The 19,260-nt window shown below is 43.7% G+C and overlaps 3 protein-coding genes across 3 annotated transcripts; 2 read left to right on the top strand and 1 right to left on the bottom strand.

Moving 5' to 3' along the window:
• Window positions 1-6,319: 6,319 nt before the first annotated feature.
• On the top strand, window positions 6,320-8,156 carry rpl34 (ribosomal protein L34). Its single transcript, XM_062449831.1, has 5 exons — window positions 6,320-6,407; window positions 6,937-7,008; window positions 7,111-7,210; window positions 7,621-7,724; window positions 8,032-8,156. The coding sequence occupies exons 2-5, from the start codon at window positions 6,944-6,946 to the stop codon at window positions 8,114-8,116; spliced, it is 354 nt and encodes a 117-aa protein (XP_062305815.1). The 5' UTR covers window positions 6,320-6,407; window positions 6,937-6,943; the 3' UTR covers window positions 8,117-8,156.
• Window positions 8,157-8,739: 583 nt separating this feature from the next.
• Window positions 8,740-10,307, top strand: ostc (oligosaccharyltransferase complex subunit). Its single transcript, XM_062449387.1, has 4 exons — window positions 8,740-8,954; window positions 9,232-9,325; window positions 9,506-9,703; window positions 9,837-10,307. Exons 1-4 carry the CDS (start codon window positions 8,816-8,818, stop codon window positions 9,853-9,855), a joined length of 450 nt encoding a protein of 149 aa, XP_062305371.1. The 5' UTR covers window positions 8,740-8,815; the 3' UTR covers window positions 9,856-10,307.
• A 642-nt stretch (window positions 10,308-10,949) lies between these two features.
• Window positions 10,950-19,007, bottom strand: etnppl (ethanolamine-phosphate phospho-lyase). Its single transcript, XM_062449386.1, has 12 exons — window positions 18,851-19,007; window positions 17,857-17,975; window positions 17,410-17,569; window positions 16,325-16,399; window positions 15,908-16,001; window positions 15,256-15,372; window positions 14,188-14,270; window positions 13,744-13,969; window positions 13,209-13,363; window positions 12,611-12,700; window positions 12,227-12,357; window positions 10,950-11,613 (listed from the first exon to the last, which is right to left on the bottom strand). The coding sequence occupies exons 1-12, from the start codon at window positions 18,907-18,909 to the stop codon at window positions 11,444-11,446; spliced, it is 1,479 nt and encodes a 492-aa protein (XP_062305370.1). The 5' UTR covers window positions 18,910-19,007; the 3' UTR covers window positions 10,950-11,443.
• Window positions 19,008-19,260: the final 253 nt, after the last annotated feature.

A 19,260-nucleotide genomic window follows, 5' to 3' on the forward strand; every position in this document is an offset into this window, starting at 1 on the left:
ATCACGATTCACTGACCTCATTGATTGGCCTCTCTTTTCCTCTACCGTGCCACCAATTACCTAACATGGAACAGAGGCAGACAGACAGCTAGTCTGCCAGCCCATTTTTTCAACACCCAGTCACTGCCCATGTATTGACAGATCACCATGGGTGGCCCCCTACCTCCCACAGATGTCAGAGCTAGGACTTGGGATGGATAGTCCCCTACAAGCGTTAGATGTGAACTCTTCCTTTAAGCTTAACATCAGTCATTGAATCCATCCATATGTAGTGGCCTCTCAAAAACGACACTTTCCAAAGCGTCCCTGACCCATACCAGCAAGCAAATTATTTTTGTATCAGTATTATTTTATTATAATAAAATACAATTCTATTATCAGTATGTATTTTTTTTTGTCACATTACAGTACATTAACAATTTTTTACCGATCTTACTGTTATCATATGATTTGTATTATTAAGAACCTTGCGGGTAAGAATTTTATGTTTCTAGACGTGTGCCAATATATATGACCATAAGCGAACTTGAGCTTGAATCTTCAACATGAAGTCTTTTCCATGGCCCAAACAGGCAAAGAATGGCTGTAACATTATTTAAACAGGTTTCAACCATCACAGTGTGGAGTGTGGTCCAGGAGAGTAAATCAATCTATATTTATATACTTCTATGTCATGGACACACTAGGGCCTCAACCTTAAATCAATGAAAAAGAGAGAGTTAATTATTAGTTACTGTTGTTATTGTTAGTTCTGTGGTTGATACTGAAATAGGAATGTATGCACCAAAGCACTGACAGTCTGTTACATAAATACACAGGGTAAATACATCAGCAGAATCCAGAACCTTCTGCAGCTCAGTCATGCGGTCTTGAACGCACACCCAGAGCTGCTCGGCAACACTTCCTTAATAATGTAACACCTTTACATCATCCTTGGACAGTAAAAGTGTTCTTCTCACTCTACTGTGGCATTGAACGTTTTCTGTTCACAGGATGCCCACAGGGGCACTCATTTACTTGCAAGTGATTCAGTGTTTAATTGCTCAGCCTGATCCATTATGCATAGGTGTGCACTTCTCACAATGGATTGAAAGGTGTCTTTCACGATCCCTCTTCCTTGCCAACCGTTTTCCACGTTTTTTGTCTTGGGTTAAACTTTGGTCCATCTGACCAGTTAATTACAATGTCAGAACGGAGGGCCAGATGCAGGCTGACTTTTCTGCCACAAGATCAATTAAAAGGCCGGGACATTTTTATAGTCCTACAGGCCATACATCCGTCAGCATGACATTTTACTTTTGTATTCATAAGAACTGAATGTAACATTTCAGTCCTGGAGACCTCCGGGAGGTATTTCATGATTAGAATCTGCCTTTCATATGATATAATCTTGTCATTTTCTCCAATTCAAAACAATGGAAAAATGATGGTGTATGTGACTCCATGTTGCATGTGAACAGATGAGGAGTCTGCCCCGCAAGGTTATGCTCTCTGAACAGAAGTATGTCCTGTATCTCTTCATGGGAAATATGTGACCAGGATTCTTTCCTGGCCACCATCTGACGAGCCCCCGTCAAACAGTCAGCTCTTTTTGAACAAAAGGAACAGAGGCTCTCCTTCTCATTGAGCAGCCCAGATCTGGCTACATCTCCGGCGGAAAACTGATGACTAGCCAGGGTGGGCGCTTGTTTTGATTTGTCTGAAATCGTCCGGGAACAAAACAACAGAATGATCCACCCAGGCCCTGCTCCCCCATCCCACTCTCAGTGCAAGCCAGCCGCTAAATCCAAGCTTTTGTGTTCCACATAGTTGTGTGGATTTGTCAGCAATGGGACAGGGGGGATAGAGGGGCTGGGGGATAGATGTGCAGGGGGCTGGGGGATAGATGTGCAGGGGGCTGGGGGATAGATGTGCAGGGGGCTGGGGGATAGATGTGCAGGGGGCTGGGGGATAGATGTGCAGGGGGCTGGGGGATAGATGTGCAGGGGGCTGGGGGATAGATGTGCAGGGGGCTGGGGGATAGATGTGCAGGGGGCTGGGGGATAGATGTGCAGGGGGCTGGGGGATAGATGTGCAGGGGGCTGGGGGATAGATGTGCAGGGGGCTGGGGGATAGATGTGCAGGGGGCTGGGGGATAGATGTGCAGGGGGCTGGGGGATACAGGTGCTGGGGGATACAGGTGCAGGGGGTTGGGGGATAGAGGTGCTGGGCGCTGGGAGATAGAGGTGCTGGGGGATAGATAGAGGGGCTGGGGGATAGAGGTGCAGGCCGCTGGGGGATAGATAGAGGTGCAGGGGTCTTGGGGATAGATAGAAGTGCAGGGGGCTGGGGATAGATAGAGGTGCAGGGGGCTTGGGGATAGATAGAGGTGCAGGGGCTGGGGATAGATAGAGGTGCAGGGGGCTTGGGGATAGATAGAAGTGCAGGGGGCTGGGGATAGATAGAAGTGCAGGGGGCTGGGGGATAGATAGAGGTGCAGGGGCTGGGGGATAGATAGAGGTGCAGGGTGCTGGGGGATAGATAGAGGTGCAGGGCGCTGGGGGATAGATAGAAGTGCAGGGGCTGGGGGATAGATTGAGGTGCAGGGGCTGGGGGATAGATAGAGGTGCAGGCGGCTGGGGGATAGATAGAGGTGCAGGGGGCTGGGGGGTAGATAGAGGGGCTGGGGGATAGATAGAAGTGCAGGGGGCTGGGGATAGATAGAGGTGCAGGGGGCTTGGGGATAGATAGAGGTGCAGGGGGCTTGGGGATAGATAGAAGTGCAGGGGGCTGGGGATAGATAGAAGTGCAGGGGCTGGGGGATAGATAGAGGTGCAGGGGCTGGGGGATAGATAGAGGTGCAGGGCGCTGGGGGATAGATAGAGGTGCAGGGGCTGGGGGATAGATAGAAGTGCAGGGGCTGGGGGATAGATAGAGGTGCAGGGCGCTGGGGGATAGATAGAGGTGCAGGGGGCTTGGGGATAGATAGAGGTGCAGGGGGCTGGGGGCTTGGGGATAGATAGAGGTGCAGGGGGCTTGGGGATAGATAGAGGTGCAGGGGGCTTGGGGATAGATAGAGGGGCAGGGGGCTGGGGGATAGATAGAGGTGCAGGGGCTGGGGGATAGATAGAGGGGCTGGGGAATAGAATGAGGGGCAGGGAGCTGGTAAAGTTGTGTTCATTGAATTTATGTAATGAAACAGTGGCTATTGTCCAGAGCACATGGTCAAGACAATGAAAGTAAGGAGTACAAGAGGACTGCCTACTCTTGCCTAATCTCTTCAACCTCCACTGACCAAAGAGGCTTGGAGAGACCAACTGGCCATATGAGCTTAACAATGTTTACGGTAAAATAAAAGATTCTTGATAAAAAAACTATATTTTCAGCACTCCTTTGCAGTTTATATTAGTGTATCAAGTATCCACACGTCAGACAGTAGGCTTATAAGCAGATACTCATTACAGTAGATCTGTGAAAAATGAGTATTCAGGAAAGGATGCTCAGTCTGGTTTGGTTTGGCAACGTATATAAACCGATTTGAAATACAGAACACCCCTATGCAGATGGACGAAACCGATATTCATCTTCGTGGTCCCGCTAAAGGGATTAGCCGAGCGCTAATCCACAGCCAGGTCTCATCGGTAAACACAGCAGCTGAGTCGACATGGGCAGTGAAAGTGAAAGACACTAGACACTGAAAGACACTAGCCTCCACCACTGTCACGTGTAAATGATGCACTGCAGTGCTGCTCCCTCATCTGGAGCACCCTGCATTACAGCAATGTCTTGTGACACCTTGATGACGCTTACTTTTCACTTCAAACACTTTTGAAAACACTCACCCAAACCACCCATAACCCATAAGGTCTTATAGCAGTAATAGCAGGCCTAGCATTGAAATTGTACTCAATTGTACTTGCATTTAAGGTTTTTTTCTTTATTAGGTTCATGGACAAAAATAAAGAGCTAGAAAGAAAGCTAAAAAGATGGATGGACAGAAAGATTGGTAGATATACAGACAGATGGATAGATATACAGACAGATAGATATACAGACAGATAGATATACAGACAGATGGATATACAGACAGATGGATATACAGACAGATGGATATACAGACAGATGGATAGATATACAGACAGATGGATAGATATACAGACAGATGGATAGATATACAGACAGATGGATAGATATACAGACAGATGGATAGATATACAGACAGATGGATAGATATACAGACAGATAGATATACAGACAGATGGATAGATATACAGACAGATAGATATACAGACAGATAGATATACAGACAGATAGAAATACAGACAGATAGGTGTATCAGCAGCCATGCAGGAGCCATGTTGTTCAAGGGCAACTAGAATACTCTATTGATCTGTTTGTCCCATCCTCTGTTTACCATGGGCGGGAGGGGGGGTGGTCCTCGCTGAAAACAGACATTGGCTTCAATGTTCAAGCTCAGTGACATGGTATGATGAAAGGATACTTTTAAGAACAGCACAGATAAAGATTATGATGCTGTTCCTGTTTCAATATTTGACTTAGTTGGAACAAATGGAGCAATTGCAGACTTGTACAATGTAGCAGGTAGTTTGAGGAAGTTGTCTAACAGTCATGTGTCTGATCACTTACCCTTGTCTTTACGTAGTCTTTAACAATATCTGTTAACAGTGGACATGCATTTAATGTTGTTGCTGTCTCCACCGTCACAGCCTTTTAGTTCTGTTTTCACTTCATCCTGGGGAATATGAATATCACTATATATTGGGGTAGGTATGTGGTCGAGCATTTGGCTGCAGATCAAGAAGTCTCTGCTATTGTTTGGTTCTGTGAAGCTCTTGTATTCTCTGAGAGATAACATTCTGAAGAAGGACCATACTGCTAAAGATGAATGCTTATATTGGTCTTATAAATACTTAAAAGCTTTTAAAAGCAGTTGTCTGCTGATGAAACTCATTGCAATCACAAAATATGTCTGCGTGTTCTGCAAACCCAAGACCAAGTAAATGTTACCGTCTTGTATCTGTTATGAAAGTGGATACTCAGTGAATCTGGTGCGTTCATGTTCTCAACTAGCACCCAACTGTCTTTTGCGGTTATCTGCGCAAAAGTCTGTAATGCGAATGGAAGCAGCATTGATACTGGGTGTGCACTGTATTATCAAGTTAATCCTCATGTCAGCACCCCTACCCAGCCCTACAGATGGCAGGACCTGCAGGCCAGCAGACAGGAGGTCTGGGGGCAGGAACTAAGTAACGTCCCGTCTGGACGTTTCATGATGACTGGCGAAGAATTAAGAGACGACCAGGAAAAATTTCGAAATAAAAAAATTGTTTCATGCTCCCGTGTCATTAGGCTGGAAAGCAGAACTCCAATCCTATTTTAATCGCAGTGGGATTTATTAACCAGAAACAGCAGGTTTAAATCTCAGAAGATTACACACCAGCCCAAAGGAGATACAGAGGGGGCCAGAGAGGATTGTGTAATCAAGTGCACTTAAGGTGATACTCTCTCTGGTCTCCACCAGAGGAGACTAAGGAGAGGGGTCCAGAAAAACTCAACTGATGTCACTGGGGTGTCACAGCTGTCACCTTAAGACCTATGGTTAACAAGTTTAGGACAAGTATGGTGTAGATATTTCATAGAAATGGTGACAAGGACTATGTTTGGGATGAAGGATTAATCTAGGTCTTGATACATTTGCATTTAGATTTCTTTAACGTGTGTGTGTGTGTGTGTGTGTGTTGATTGGGCACATTGCAATCCACAGAGGTACAAAACAATGTGTTTATGTCCAGCATGCAGCACAACCAGAATGTCTCTAAAATGTGTAATGTGCTATACCTTTATTCTCTTCATATATCATCTGATGAAAGCATTTTGCGGTCGTACTGATGAAGGGTCTATCTAAGCATTCTGGACGGAGAGTGCTGCCATCTGATGGAAATTATGCATGTACTATTTAATGTAAATATATTTCCCCCCTCAGTACTTTACAGTAATAACCAATCATTACAATCCTGGTGTGCCAAGTCACTGTCTTTGGTTCTTCTAGAATCTCCATGGCTCAACCCTGCGGCTCAGTTGTCAGTGAATCTATCATACACTGAAGGACTGCGTTTGTGGAAGGCTACACATGATTGAATGTACCTTGATGTGTGATGAGGAACTGAATCATCCAAACACAACAACTAAGAGACATGCTGGTCCACTTAATTGCTTTCATTACAGAAGGACTTTTTCACTTTGAGCGCAAAAGAAGCATTAATTACTCAAACCCAGTGTTTTGTAGAGGGAAATTACAAAATCACCCCTAGATGGCAGTCGATTTACCCTGCTATATCCACTGCAAACGTTACTTTAAATTTGTCGCTGTCGTTTTGCCCTTCCTCTTCCGGTCTCGGTGATAACAGGTATGGCGTCCTAGCATTACTCTCCCAAAGTTAATCATATAATCTATTGCAATCTTATTGTTTATCACATCTAACCGTATTTCCAAGGTGAACAACATAACATTGAGTCAATTGTATATCATATGATTGGTATATTTTGTTACTCGATTGTTTTCGGGTGATGTGTTTAGATGTCCCCATATCGGCCAAGGAAGGCTGTAATGCTAACCGTTCGCCGGTAGCTAGGTAGCGTAGTACATCGAAAGAAAGCAAGCGTAGTTCCAAATGTGTTAGTCGTATACTTTCGTGTCCATTTCAGCAGTAATGCAGGCATTTAAATCAGGAAGTAACCATGCTACTGCAATACATATTTAATTATATAATACGTGAAGATACGTTGAAGTATGGCGTACGTTTAAGCAAACTCCCGTTCATTGTAACGAGGCTGTTATGTACAGTAGCTCGCCAAACGAGGCATGCTTCGTAGCAAGTCTAGTTTGCATGTTTTGTTCGTGCAATGTTTCTTAACAGCGTCAACTTGTTTTTCTAGGTTCAAGATGGTTCAACGCCTGACTTACCGTCGTAGGTTATCCTACAACACCGCCTCCAACAAGACTAGACTGTAAGCAGCTTGCTAACTACTGTGTAGCTCTGATGACATTCATCACTAGTTTTGTTTTTTTCACTGATCAGCTTGGGATTTCATGTTGTTGGGGTTTTGCAGGTCCCGGACTCCCGGTAACCGCATCGTTTACTTGTACACCAAGAAAGTGGGCAAGGCTCCCAAGTCAGCATGCGGCATCTGCCCAGGAAGGCTACGCGGAGTAAGCATCATTATTCTGTTACTATCAACACTTGGCAGAACGACTACCTCTTAGTGCAGAGTAGGACGTCATAGCTGAAAGGATATACAGCATCGGGGGCTGCTGTTTGGGGGACCCGTTTTCAACATTAGAATCCATAGTTAGGGACCTAATTTGCATGTTGGTTAATTGGATCACTCCTTCCCCCCAGTAGCTGTTTGCCAATTATTACTGTTCGTGATTTCCAGACTATGGCACTGACTGTCCATCCATATCATCACTGGTGTCAAGACTGCATAGCTAGTTGAGCAAATGATGCCCAATACCTTTTGTAGCTAAGCATGCAGACCTTGTGTTGATGGGTGTCGCTACAGGATTTATTTGGGGTATTTTGTGTGGAATGTATTTTGACCACCTTCTTTGTTGTATAGATCCGTGCAGTCAGACCCCAGGTCCTGATGAGGCTCTCCAAGACTAAGAAGCACGTCAGCAGAGCCTATGGAGGATCTATGTGCGCCAAGTGTGTGCGTGACAGGTAAGTCTCGTCTAAATACTTTAACTGGAGGGACAAAGCCTGTTTTCCGAATGGAGTTTAAACCAGAAATGTTGGTCCTGCAGTCATAGCAAGACTCTCACAAGTTCCTCACATTAATTAACTGCACGTGTAGGTCTTTCAAGAAAGTTGCATCTATAAGCAGTTTATGCAGTTTAAGTTTTACGTATAATCTAAAACAAGCACATTGATACCGATTTTAACCCATGCAGACAGTATAATCCATGAACCTTAATTGTCATGTGCATAAATGTCATGTTAAGAATCTAACATTAGTTTTGTCTCTTAGGATCAAGCGTGCCTTCCTGATTGAGGAGCAGAAGATCGTTGTCAAGGTGCTGAAGGCACAGGCACAGAGCCAGAAATCTAAGTGAATGTGTATTTGTACTGCGACAATAAAATAAATGGAAATAATACTTTGTCCTGGCTTTAAGTGTTTATATAAGTGCATTACAATTTATTATAAACTGTAAAAAAAAAATAAAAAAAATGGTTGTGGACATGTTACAGCAGCAAATTGCATTAATGGTGAGGGGTTTTGAGAATGGGGTTACACATTTGGTGTATGTGATTCAGAAACGTTCTGAAATGGTTTGAACACTTAATTAATGGCATGTTGATGAACTACAAAATAATGCAACGTTCCAAAGAATCTTATTGCTAGGTGTTTTTATGAACATTACCCTAGAGCTGTGGTGATCAGTCATCTTAAGGCCGCAACTGACACTACTTTCATCAACTAACCGATATCTTCACTAGCTGCATCACTGGCACTTCACTATTATACTATATTTCTGGATCTGTGTTTATCCGTTGTCGTAATCACCGGCTGCACCACGGACACAAGTGCTAGTTCAAGTTAATTATGAGTAAGGGTGCAAACATGAAACCTCAACGTAACAAATTGGGACATGTTTATTCTCAGCTAGACCAAATGTTGCCACTAGAGGGGGCTGTGTAGAGTTTTTGATGTTTTTTAGGTGTCTCAGTCTTAACTTCCTGGACACGTCGACCTATCTACTTTATACTGACCACCGTAGCCCTAAGTGCTAACCAAGAAAAATATTGCAAAAATGGAGACATTATACGGTCTACCGTTTGCGGTTTTAGAATGCCCAAACATCAAACTAAAAAAGCCCTCGTGGTTCCACATGCCATCAGCAATGACGGTTTATGCCATCGTTATTGTGTCATATTTTCTCATCACTGGAGGTAAGCAACGACAACGGCAGACTTATTAACAAGAAAGCTCGCTGGTTATCTTGCTAGCTTTTCATGTCTAATCAAGATTCCGGATAAATAACAGCTCTAGGAACTAAATAATTGGCTTTGTGAACCTGCATTGACAAAATAAACGAACCGACCGTAGCAATGCAACACAAGAACATTTACGTAAACGTACTAAGTTAGAAGGCTATGAATTATCCAGGCCAGGTTTGACACCATCTTATACAAGTGTCGGCTAATGTTTGCTCCTATCCTAACTCAGGAATAATCTACGATGTTATCGTGGAACCACCCAGTGTCGGCTCAATGACCGATGAACATGGGCACCAGCGGCCAGTTGCCTTTTTAGCATACAGGTAAGGTCTCATCAGAACCATGTGTCGAAGCTACTCATTCATGGTGAAGATGTGCACGAGTAATTTAGTCTACGCATGTTATTATTATCAACATCGCACACATTGTTTTGCATTCACATGAGTGTTATGTTTCTGTCTGATGGTTAATTCATACGATCACCTGCGTTCTGTCCCTGACAGAGTGAACGGCCAGTACATCATGGAGGGATTGGCCTCCAGCTTTCTCTTTACGATGGGGGGTCTTGGCTTCATCATACTAGACCGCTCCAATGCTCCCAACATCCCCAAACTCAACCGCTTCCTGCTGTTGTTCATCGGATTTGTTAGCGTGCTCCTGAGCTTCTTCATGGCCAGAGTCTTCATGAGGATGAAGCTACCGTGAGTCTCTCCCTGCACAGGGGGGCTTCCCACCGTCTCTCACTGCTCATCTGAGATAAAGACTGTGATCCAGCATCCAGGTTTGTGTTGTTACAAGACACTCACCTCTCTGTGTCTGCTTTTGTCTCTGCAGTGGATATCTGATGGGTTGAAGAAGATTCGAACACAGCAGTTGTGTGGACCCTGCAGGCAGCTGTATATTCAGGCTTAGCTACAGTCTTAAGCCTCAATGGAATCCAGACAGTTTAAAAATGAAAAAGCATTGAACTGCACCAAGAAAACACATCTATGATTTCCCTCCCTGGTGATAATACTTAGATTTCCCTTTAAGATTGTTGTCTTTAACCATTCTGTAGGAGATGAGGAGAGGAAGCTGTGTGATCGGTTGAGATGCAACAATTTTTTAGGGAGTGGGCACTTTTCTTAAATGAAGTTATTATTGCCACCAAGCAAATGTTAGTGGGGTTTGCAGCAATTTTTCAATTGATGTTTTGTAGACATGTTCTTGAAAATGCCTTTAAGCATGTTGTGACTTTTTTTCTACTAAGACTGGAAACATTTTCTTTCCAGAATCAAACGGCAATAGTAATAAATAATTATGTATAACACGTTTTTGAATATATATTTATTTTGTACACCATATGCAAATAATACAGAGTTAAAAAACATAGATTCTAGCACCATGCTCTTCATCCTAACCTACTTTTAACTATATGTAGTAGGCGAGGCAAAGCATCATGCTGTCTAAACAATGAAAATGCTGTTAAAGGTTTTGCTACCATGGATAGAAAGTTGGCACAACAAGGAGACATATCTTTTAAGTTATTTCCCTAAAATAAGGTATCTGTAGCAAGCAATGGAAGTCATCCGTGTTAGGCCCTGGTAGCTCATGGTATGCAAGATTATATGCTGAGATATTAGTGCCCTCCTTCATTTAGTCTGTGCCATATTAGTGGCATAAGCTCTAGTGGCCAAAGTTCTTTGCTGTCTCCTGGGAGACATTTTTGTGGAACATCAGTGGGTCATGGTGAGTCCCTGGGAGCTCACTGGTTAAGTGTGTGTACCATGTAAGCAGAGGCTTTACTGCAGGGATTTGGGTTTGAATCCCATTTGAGGCATTCCCCAGCATGACCTCATGTTCCTTGTTCATCTCTGCTCTGTCCCAATGAAAGCAGACATGATCTGTTCCATGAAAATGGAAATAAAGCCCATTTAGCATGTTTTATTTCATGGTGTGAAGGTAGATTGACAGGAGGGGGGGGGGGATCTTGCATGCAAGAGCCCCAAGCCCGATTCGAATCCAGCTGTGCTGGATTGTTGGAGCCTGGTACACATGCTTATCCAGTGGGCTAGAGTTAGAATAATACATATTTCTCTTTTGTCAAACTGTTACAGTATTATATGTATTTTATTTTAGTACTAATTTCTGTATATTTTTGGCATAAGTAATTATGATACGTGAATGGATGAGTTGATAGACAACAATGTCAATAACACTTTAGTTCACATACAATACTATCATGAAACATTTTAGTACTACATAGTGTTTTATCTGTAACCATTCATGCCCTTCTGCAACTAACAATGTAAATAACCTGAGAGGACACTGCATAATAAATGTGCAGTGAATTTTTTTTTAACGCAAAACACTTAATTAATTAATCCACTTTGTGTATCCATTTAAGGCAGGATGAGCAATATGGCATTTCCTCAAGTATCTAATGATGTAAGACTCCTTCTCTATGTCCTTATTCTCTTGGTCGGCTTGGAGGCTGGCAGTGGGGTCTCCTTGCTGGTTCCATTTCCATTTGGTTGATGTCTGTTTTCCTCAGCGGAGACCTTCCTTTTACTGCCTCCATTCTCTGTGTTCTCCATGCCAGGAAGGTGTAGACCAAGGGCATTCTCAAGATCTAAATATCAAGAAACGTACACATTACAGCCTAACAAGTGACAAACCCTTCCTGAGCCCAGCCATTGGAGGAACTGGAGGAACCGGACAAGCTTTGTCACTGCTTTAACACTGCTTTAGTTTGAATGCTTGAATGGAACTAAGACCCAGCTTTTCTTAGTTCAATGTTTCCTCTGAATTGTATAGAACTTTGAGAATGAGAGGTGTCTGTTAATATTTATAGATGTATTTTTGCAGCATTTCTGCTTTCGGCATTTCCTGCGTTTGTGACAGGAAATGTAGGGGAGAGGCCAGGGCCGGAATCAAACCGGAGCCCCTGCAGTAAGGCCTCAGCCTACATGGTACAGTCTCTTACCCAACGTCACACCGGAGTGTCTGTATATTCTAAGAATGATTTGAGTCTGGATGTGTAGGATTGCTAAGGGAGATCATTGAGAGGAGTGTGCAGGTGGTCTTCTAAGGGGAAGACAGCTGATTGCTCAACACCCTTCACACATTACAAACTTAAGAACTAAAGGAACGGTTGGTGTTTCGTAACATCCTTCTGACAGAAAAGACGGGATGGATTGGTGCTTTGTTCTTTTCTCTACAACAACTTAGGAGTTTGAGAGTACCTGTGAGAATCTGGTCAATCTTCTGCACCACAAAGTCACAGTCCTCCTCAGTGAAGCACAAGGGTGGTTTGAACTTGAGCACGTTGCGGTGAGGACCATCCGCACTCAGAAGGATGCGTTGTTCCTTCAGTCTACAAAACGACAAAAACAACGACCGCAGTACTATTAACTCTGTCGCCACTGTTTCAGGTTTTCTATTCAGAGACCGGAGTCCTTTGTGGATTCTATGTTCAATCAAAGAAATTACTCATTCATTACGGAAGGCCAAAGCCACCCCATTTAAACTTGAACACGTTAAAAGTAGTAATTACTTTGTCAACCCACATTCACCAAAAGGAATGTATTGTTCCACCTTTAGAGACATAAAAACAGTGACACACTCACTTGTATATGATCTCCTGGGCTTCAGCGGTTGCTGGCGTCAGCTTCAATCTGTCCCTCACAAGTTCCACCCCTACAAACAGTCCACGGCCCCTACCAGACATGACATCATATCATGACCCACTTAACAGGCGCAATTACTTTATCTCTGTCTCTGTTTCTACTGCATTCAGCATTTTTTGTTGTTGCATAACTTGCAATGCAGTTATACTTTTGTGCTTTGAAGACATTTTGTACTAGTTTGATATCTGTTTGATAATCTACTTTTAGTAGTTTTATAATCTATAAATCAATAAAAATCAAGCATGCTTAATCAGGGCACGCCGGTGCTAAATCCAAACCAGTTACATATTACAAAACCATAAATCTGCTAAATAATTTGCTAGGCGAGTGCACAACAGTGATTCTTTATTCTTTGGTGGACACGTCCTGTACTGTACGTACAGTAAATGTGTGTTGTGGGCCTGAGGGTATATGTTATATGTAAATGTGTGTGTGTGTATGTTGTGTGTCTGAGTGTGTGTATTGTATGTAAAAGTGTGTGAGTGTGTTGGGTGCCTGAGCGTCTATACTGTATGTGGATGTGTGTGTGTGCAGGTACCTGACATCCCCCACCAGGGCATGCTTCTCCTTCTGCTGCTCCAGCAGCCTGCTCAGGTACGCCCCCACACGGAGGGCGTTGCTCTGGAGGTCCTCTTTCTGGATCACGTCCAGCACAGCCAGGCCGATGGCACAGGACACCGGGTTCCCTCCGAACTGAGACACCCGAGACCAGACCCGGAGAGAAACAGACACCCTGTTGTTCAGTATACAGGCACAGAAATCTCCTGGTCCCTCTCCAAGAGATCCAGTGACGCAATGTGATGGAAGTCAAACAGGGCTTGTTCGGTGGACTGGGGGCATCATATATGAATACAAAGGGCCCTAGTGGCCCAATGAACACATTTTGGAAACGACTGCCAGTCGGAAAACTCACAATGATTATGCCAGATGTTTCAAATGGTACAGAGTGAAGGTATATAGAGTGATGGCATATAGAGTAATGGTCTATGGTGTAGAGTGATAGTACATAGTGTGATAGTCTATGGTATAGAACGACAGTATATGGTATATAGAGTGATATTGTTGTGTTGTACCGTGTTGAAGTATTCCATCCCAGATGACTGGAAGGCCTCTGCCACTTCTCTGGTTGTCACCACACAGGACATAGGGTGCCCGTTGCCGATGGGTTTACCCATGGTAACAATATCAGGAACAAAATCTTCACCGTGCAGCTGGAAGGCCCAGAAGCTGGTGCCAACACGCCCAAAACCCACCTGGACCTCATCAGCGATGAATAAACCCCCTGCTTGACGAACATGACTGTGAAAGGGAACAGGTTGCACACAAACACACACTCAGGATATTATATTCTAAATTAGCCTGTCGTGTCAGCTGTAATGATACCATAACTAACTTTTACAATCTAGCAAGTACTAAATATGCCACCTGGGTGTGGGTGGGGGGGACAGGATGTTTATCACAGGATGTTTATCAGTATGTGCTAGATGTTAGGTCGTTTGTGAGTGCTGAGTACATACTGTGCCACTTTTTGGAAGTAGCCCGAAGGAGGGATAACCTGCCCACCACAACTCTGCAGGGACTCGGCGATAAAAGCAGCAATCTGGACAGGAGAACAGAATGCAAGACTTAAGAACTACCAGAACTTAACACCCCTGGAAGAGTGACTGAGACACGGAGAGACAAAGTCCAAGGCTGAGATCACAACTCCATACACAACCTGTGGATCTCTTTGCCTTCTATCTGGAAATGATAAGTCTCACTTTGTCCATGAGCATGCTCTGTCCACCCCCCCCCCTCACCCCCCTACACCCACAACTGCAGAGACAGATGCTGTCGCAGAGTATTTTCCAGCAAAAGGTTATGCAACGCGCCAATGTCAAAAAGGAAAACAAGTTACAAGGGAACATAAAAGAAAGCAATCATACAAGAGAGGCTTGTTCTGTCCTCTTCAGGGTTTTCTTTACACATATCCACCAGGTGTTAGTGGCACCCTCTATCTTCCTAGGGTGGGACTACAGCCCACTGAGGTGGGTCAGAAATCGCAATCAAAGCTGGTTGCTTCCGATGAGGGAGGCGGTGGGAAGTTCCTGGAACAGAGGGTTAAGCCCGTGAGAGGGCCAGTGCTGGGAATCAGTGCAGCGGCACCTGGGAATCGTAGTCAGTAGGAATCGTAGTCAGGAGAAAGTCACTTATTGAGCCCCCAGTCTTTGGTCCTCAACCTGAGAAACAAGAGACACAGTGATAGAAGACGGCAAGAAGAAAGAGGAGAAGGGATGGAAGATGAAAATATTATTGACGGTTCATGGAGAGTGGTGTCAACTTGATGCACTGGGATGCCTGTACACAGGAGAGTAAAGGGACGCAGGGTGATGCGATCCAATTCAACAACAGAAGACTGGGATCTTAGGTCTGTTTGGTTTTTGGAAGCGCCGGAAACGCGAGTCTCCCTTACAATGTCAAATGTTTTGCGCTGGGAAATTTCTTAACGACATCTTGTATTCCATTGCGAAGGCCGAACAGTCATGCAAGTCTCAGCCAGCCCAAAGCTGAAGCCCCCTGAAGGTGGGTGCAGTTTATCACTGTACCTTATGTCCACTGGCATGGGCCTTTTGTATGATGTCTTTAACGTTGTCGGCGTACGCTGTAGCGGGGTCTGGGTGGGATTCTCTATATTTGCCTCGGTACGTGTCTGGACTCAGCGCCTGGGGGGGGCAGAAAGGCAGGGGTCACCATCATACCATCTGGAAACACTATCTTCATCCAGGGATGTCCTCATGTTTGTTAGGGATCGTTGGTTCAGAAACAACATGTGATGGGATGTTACTTCAGACTTTATTCAAAATGGCCTCCATGTGACTGCAAACAAGAATTACATTGACAGAAGAAACAGTTTATTGCAACAATGGCATTTGGATTATAACTGTTGACAGGGGCCTTCACTGGTTCAGACCAGACTTGCGTATAGGCCAGTAAAACCACATTTAATAACTTTTAGAGATTCTTGTATCTGAGAAAAGACCAGAGAGGTTTTCAAAACAACTCCATTGTCATCTTTGTTTTACTGTCATACAGACTTCATCAGGATGGTTCAGCACCATTCAACAAGTTAGCTTCAACAATGTCATGCCCCCGAACACATGCGTATTAAATTCACACAAATGAACACACACATACACACAGGTCTCGGCTGTCAGACCCATCTTAAGTCATGGTGTTTTGATTCTACTGTGCACTCACCACATGTACAGAATGGCTTTGCTCTGCGTCTGACAGCTGGTGGAACTTGTATGGGCTGATGTGGATGAGCGATGACACGTGACCGTGATACGCACTGCAGACATGGGAAACAGCTTGAGCAGGGTGTCAGAGCCTAATATGACTGCACTAATGCTTGGGAGCCGAGTGATTTCACGAGGAAACTCCGGTCTATTCCACTCTTCAGCACTTTCACACACACACACACACATACACACACACATAGACAAGCACACACCATAGACACATCTTTCAGTCATTTTTATTTGTAATTTTGAATCAAATTTGTAAGTATTCTACTTATTCAAGTGATATTTTGATTTTGTACTGTATTTTAAGTCACTGGAAGGAACAGTAGGAAAATGGCCTCTGTAAAAATGGCCAGGAATTGGGACTTACTTGTCCAGTGTTATGATGTCTTTGTGGCCAGTGTATTGCCAGGCCAGTCGAAGAGCGAGGTCGTTGGCTTCAGAGCTAAAGTTCAAAGTGTATTGAGTTACTTAATAACCACAGGATACACAAGCTTAGTCATGGCCATGTCACAAGCAAGAGCTATCTGAAACACTTTGTGCTGAAATATCCTTTAGGAACAGAAGTTTTGTCTTCATCAGTCATTCTGACTTTGCCTACTTAATGTGAATATGCTGAATAACATAAGTTGAAATATCGGGAAAAAAATAGATGGGGGCCTTGATGGTGTATGGAGGTTCACAAAGTTTTAGAAAAAACCTATGAATAGGGCAATATAACATCCTGGCACAGACTGTACTTTTGAGCTGTCTAGACCAGTTCTGTGCGGTCTGCGTCTCACAACGTGTCTGGATGCATTCCAGAGCTTACAGCTGAGTTCTGGCCACGTGCCATCTACTGCAGGAGTGACTTGACTGTTCCTTGCTATTGGTTGGCTTCTCCTGTCTGTTTTCCCCATCGGAAATATGCTCTGCTTCTCAACTTCCTCGTTTCTTCAGCACTGACTGCTCTTACTTATGTGGAGGCATCTTCAGGAACAACTTCATACACCTTTTTTTTTTTCCCAATCGTAAGATGGCTTTTCCGAGGGACTACAAATTATGTTTTTTTTTATCCTCTACCCTCACCCTTTACCCTAGCGATACCTAGGTCCCAGTCTGTCCTTACACCCAGTCCTGCTGTTGACAGTGGCCCAGACTGTGACTAAGACTTAATTATAAACTTGATCTTTTCTACATTCACATTTAGTCATTTAGCAGACTCTCTTATCCAGAGCGACTTACAGTAAGTACAGGGACATTCCCCCCCCCCCCGAGGCAAGTAGGGTGAAGTGCCTTGCCCAAGGACATAACGTCATTTTGCACGGCCGGGGAATTGAACCAACAACCTTCTGATTAATAGCCCAACTCCCTAACCGCTCAGCCATCTGACCCACCCTTTTCTGAAGTTGTAATGTTTAGGGTGGCATGAAGGCAACACCAAAGGTGTCCTAGGTGAGGTGAGAACGGACGTACCCAGAGTTGACAAAGTAGCAGACGGAGAGCTTGTCAGGCAGCGTGGTCTGCAGCTTCTGGGCATAGTTCACCAGGTTATCGTGCAGGAAGCGAGAGTTGGTGTTCAGCAGAGCCATCTGTTCTGCTCCTGCCTTCACGACCTCCGGGTGGCTGTGGCCCACTACGAACCAGGACATGAACATGTGCAGAACAACTCGCATGTAGTCTTGTTGGAAATACCCTCTCCCATTACCAACCAGGATGTGAACACAAACACCAAGTATGTGGTTTCTCATTTAGACTGAAATGTAGTGTTGCAAGGATAACCATTTAAATGCTTATGAAATGTGTTGGTGTGTATTATGTTATACAAGTGCATGAGTCATGAGTATACATCTACAGTATACATGTGTGCATCTATGGGAGTTGTCACCCCCATTATGTTGAATAGAGTTACTGTCAGTTTACCGTGAGCCACGTTGTTTATGCAATCCAAGTACCGTTCCCCATTCTCATCATACATGTACTGGCCTCTGGCACGCACAATCTTGATCGGATCGTGACTGAAGAAGACTTTGCATGACGGACTGAAATGCAACCAAGCACATGGGCAGCAGGTGACAATACAGCAACACCAGAAATGTTTGGCATGTCCTTAATCTACTGGTACAATCGACTGTGCTTGAAACTCCCGAATTTGGAAAAGAGCACTTACGGCTCATTTAAAGTCAAGCAGACCAAATCATAATCTCCGTGACACAAACTGCTAAATTAATAGCAGTCTAGCTCAAACGAATAGATATGCACGTTTCTTTTGAAAAATAAATAATGACATTTCCCAACCCGATACCCAACCTTTTAAAACATATAAAAGGTTAGCCAACTAGTTATACAAGCTGCAATTTTTGCGACATATTGACGATTATGAATACCATGTAAAATTCTGCAATATTTGATTAATCTCACATATACAGGCAGCTCAATAAACAATGATAAACCACTACTGTCATACTATTATTATTGTTATTTGTTTGTTTTGTTTTCAACCGGTACCTGTCACTGATTGGTAGCCTAGAATTACACATTTATTTATTTCAAATAAAACATTTATTTAATACATGTATAGTTCTGATATCGAATAGATTACTGTGGTTTCATATGGAAATACACATATGGACTGCTATAAATCGTGAGAGTGTTGAATATCTGTCTGGTTTATCATAGAGCGTAGGTTTGTTGAACATTTGTGTTAAGACGTTATCAAGGCAATTGCTAACTTTTTACTTGTCTTGAATTTTAAGCTTTAAACCTTCATATATATATATTTGAAAACGTAATTCTCCGAACTTCTCTGATCACGCTATATGTGCAAATCCCATTATCTCAAAACTGCATGTTCTGTTTTCATCATCCTTACTAAACAGACTGTACGTAAGTCAAGTCAGCAAAGTACATTCCATACCCAATGTGCTTCTTCCTCAGTTCTATAGTCTTCTTTTTATCAAAAGTCTCCGCTGTCATCCTGGTTGTTTACTTTGTACAAGGCTAAAAGTTTCCAATGTACATCAGACTTGTGTTGTTGGACAATGCAACAATGACTTTATAGCGATGTAGTTGCACACGTCTGTTATTCAAACAGGCACGCGCACACGAGCACATTGCCTCACAATGCTGCCCCCTGGACGTAAACAAGAAGAATGGGAGAGTCATACTCGGTTTCATGGGACTACGTGTAGACCTCATAGAAGCAAGGGCTGAGCACTCAATTAAGACAAATTACTTGAATGACTGCATTTATTTGGCTCCCACAATACAGTCATGTGAATCGTTTTGAAATAATGTGTGTAGAATATGTGTGCAGAAGTACTTTTA

Source organism: Osmerus eperlanus, chromosome 23 (genome assembly GCF_963692335.1).
Source record: "Osmerus eperlanus chromosome 23, fOsmEpe2.1, whole genome shotgun sequence".
NCBI lineage: Eukaryota > Metazoa > Chordata > Actinopteri > Osmeriformes > Osmeridae > Osmerus > Osmerus eperlanus.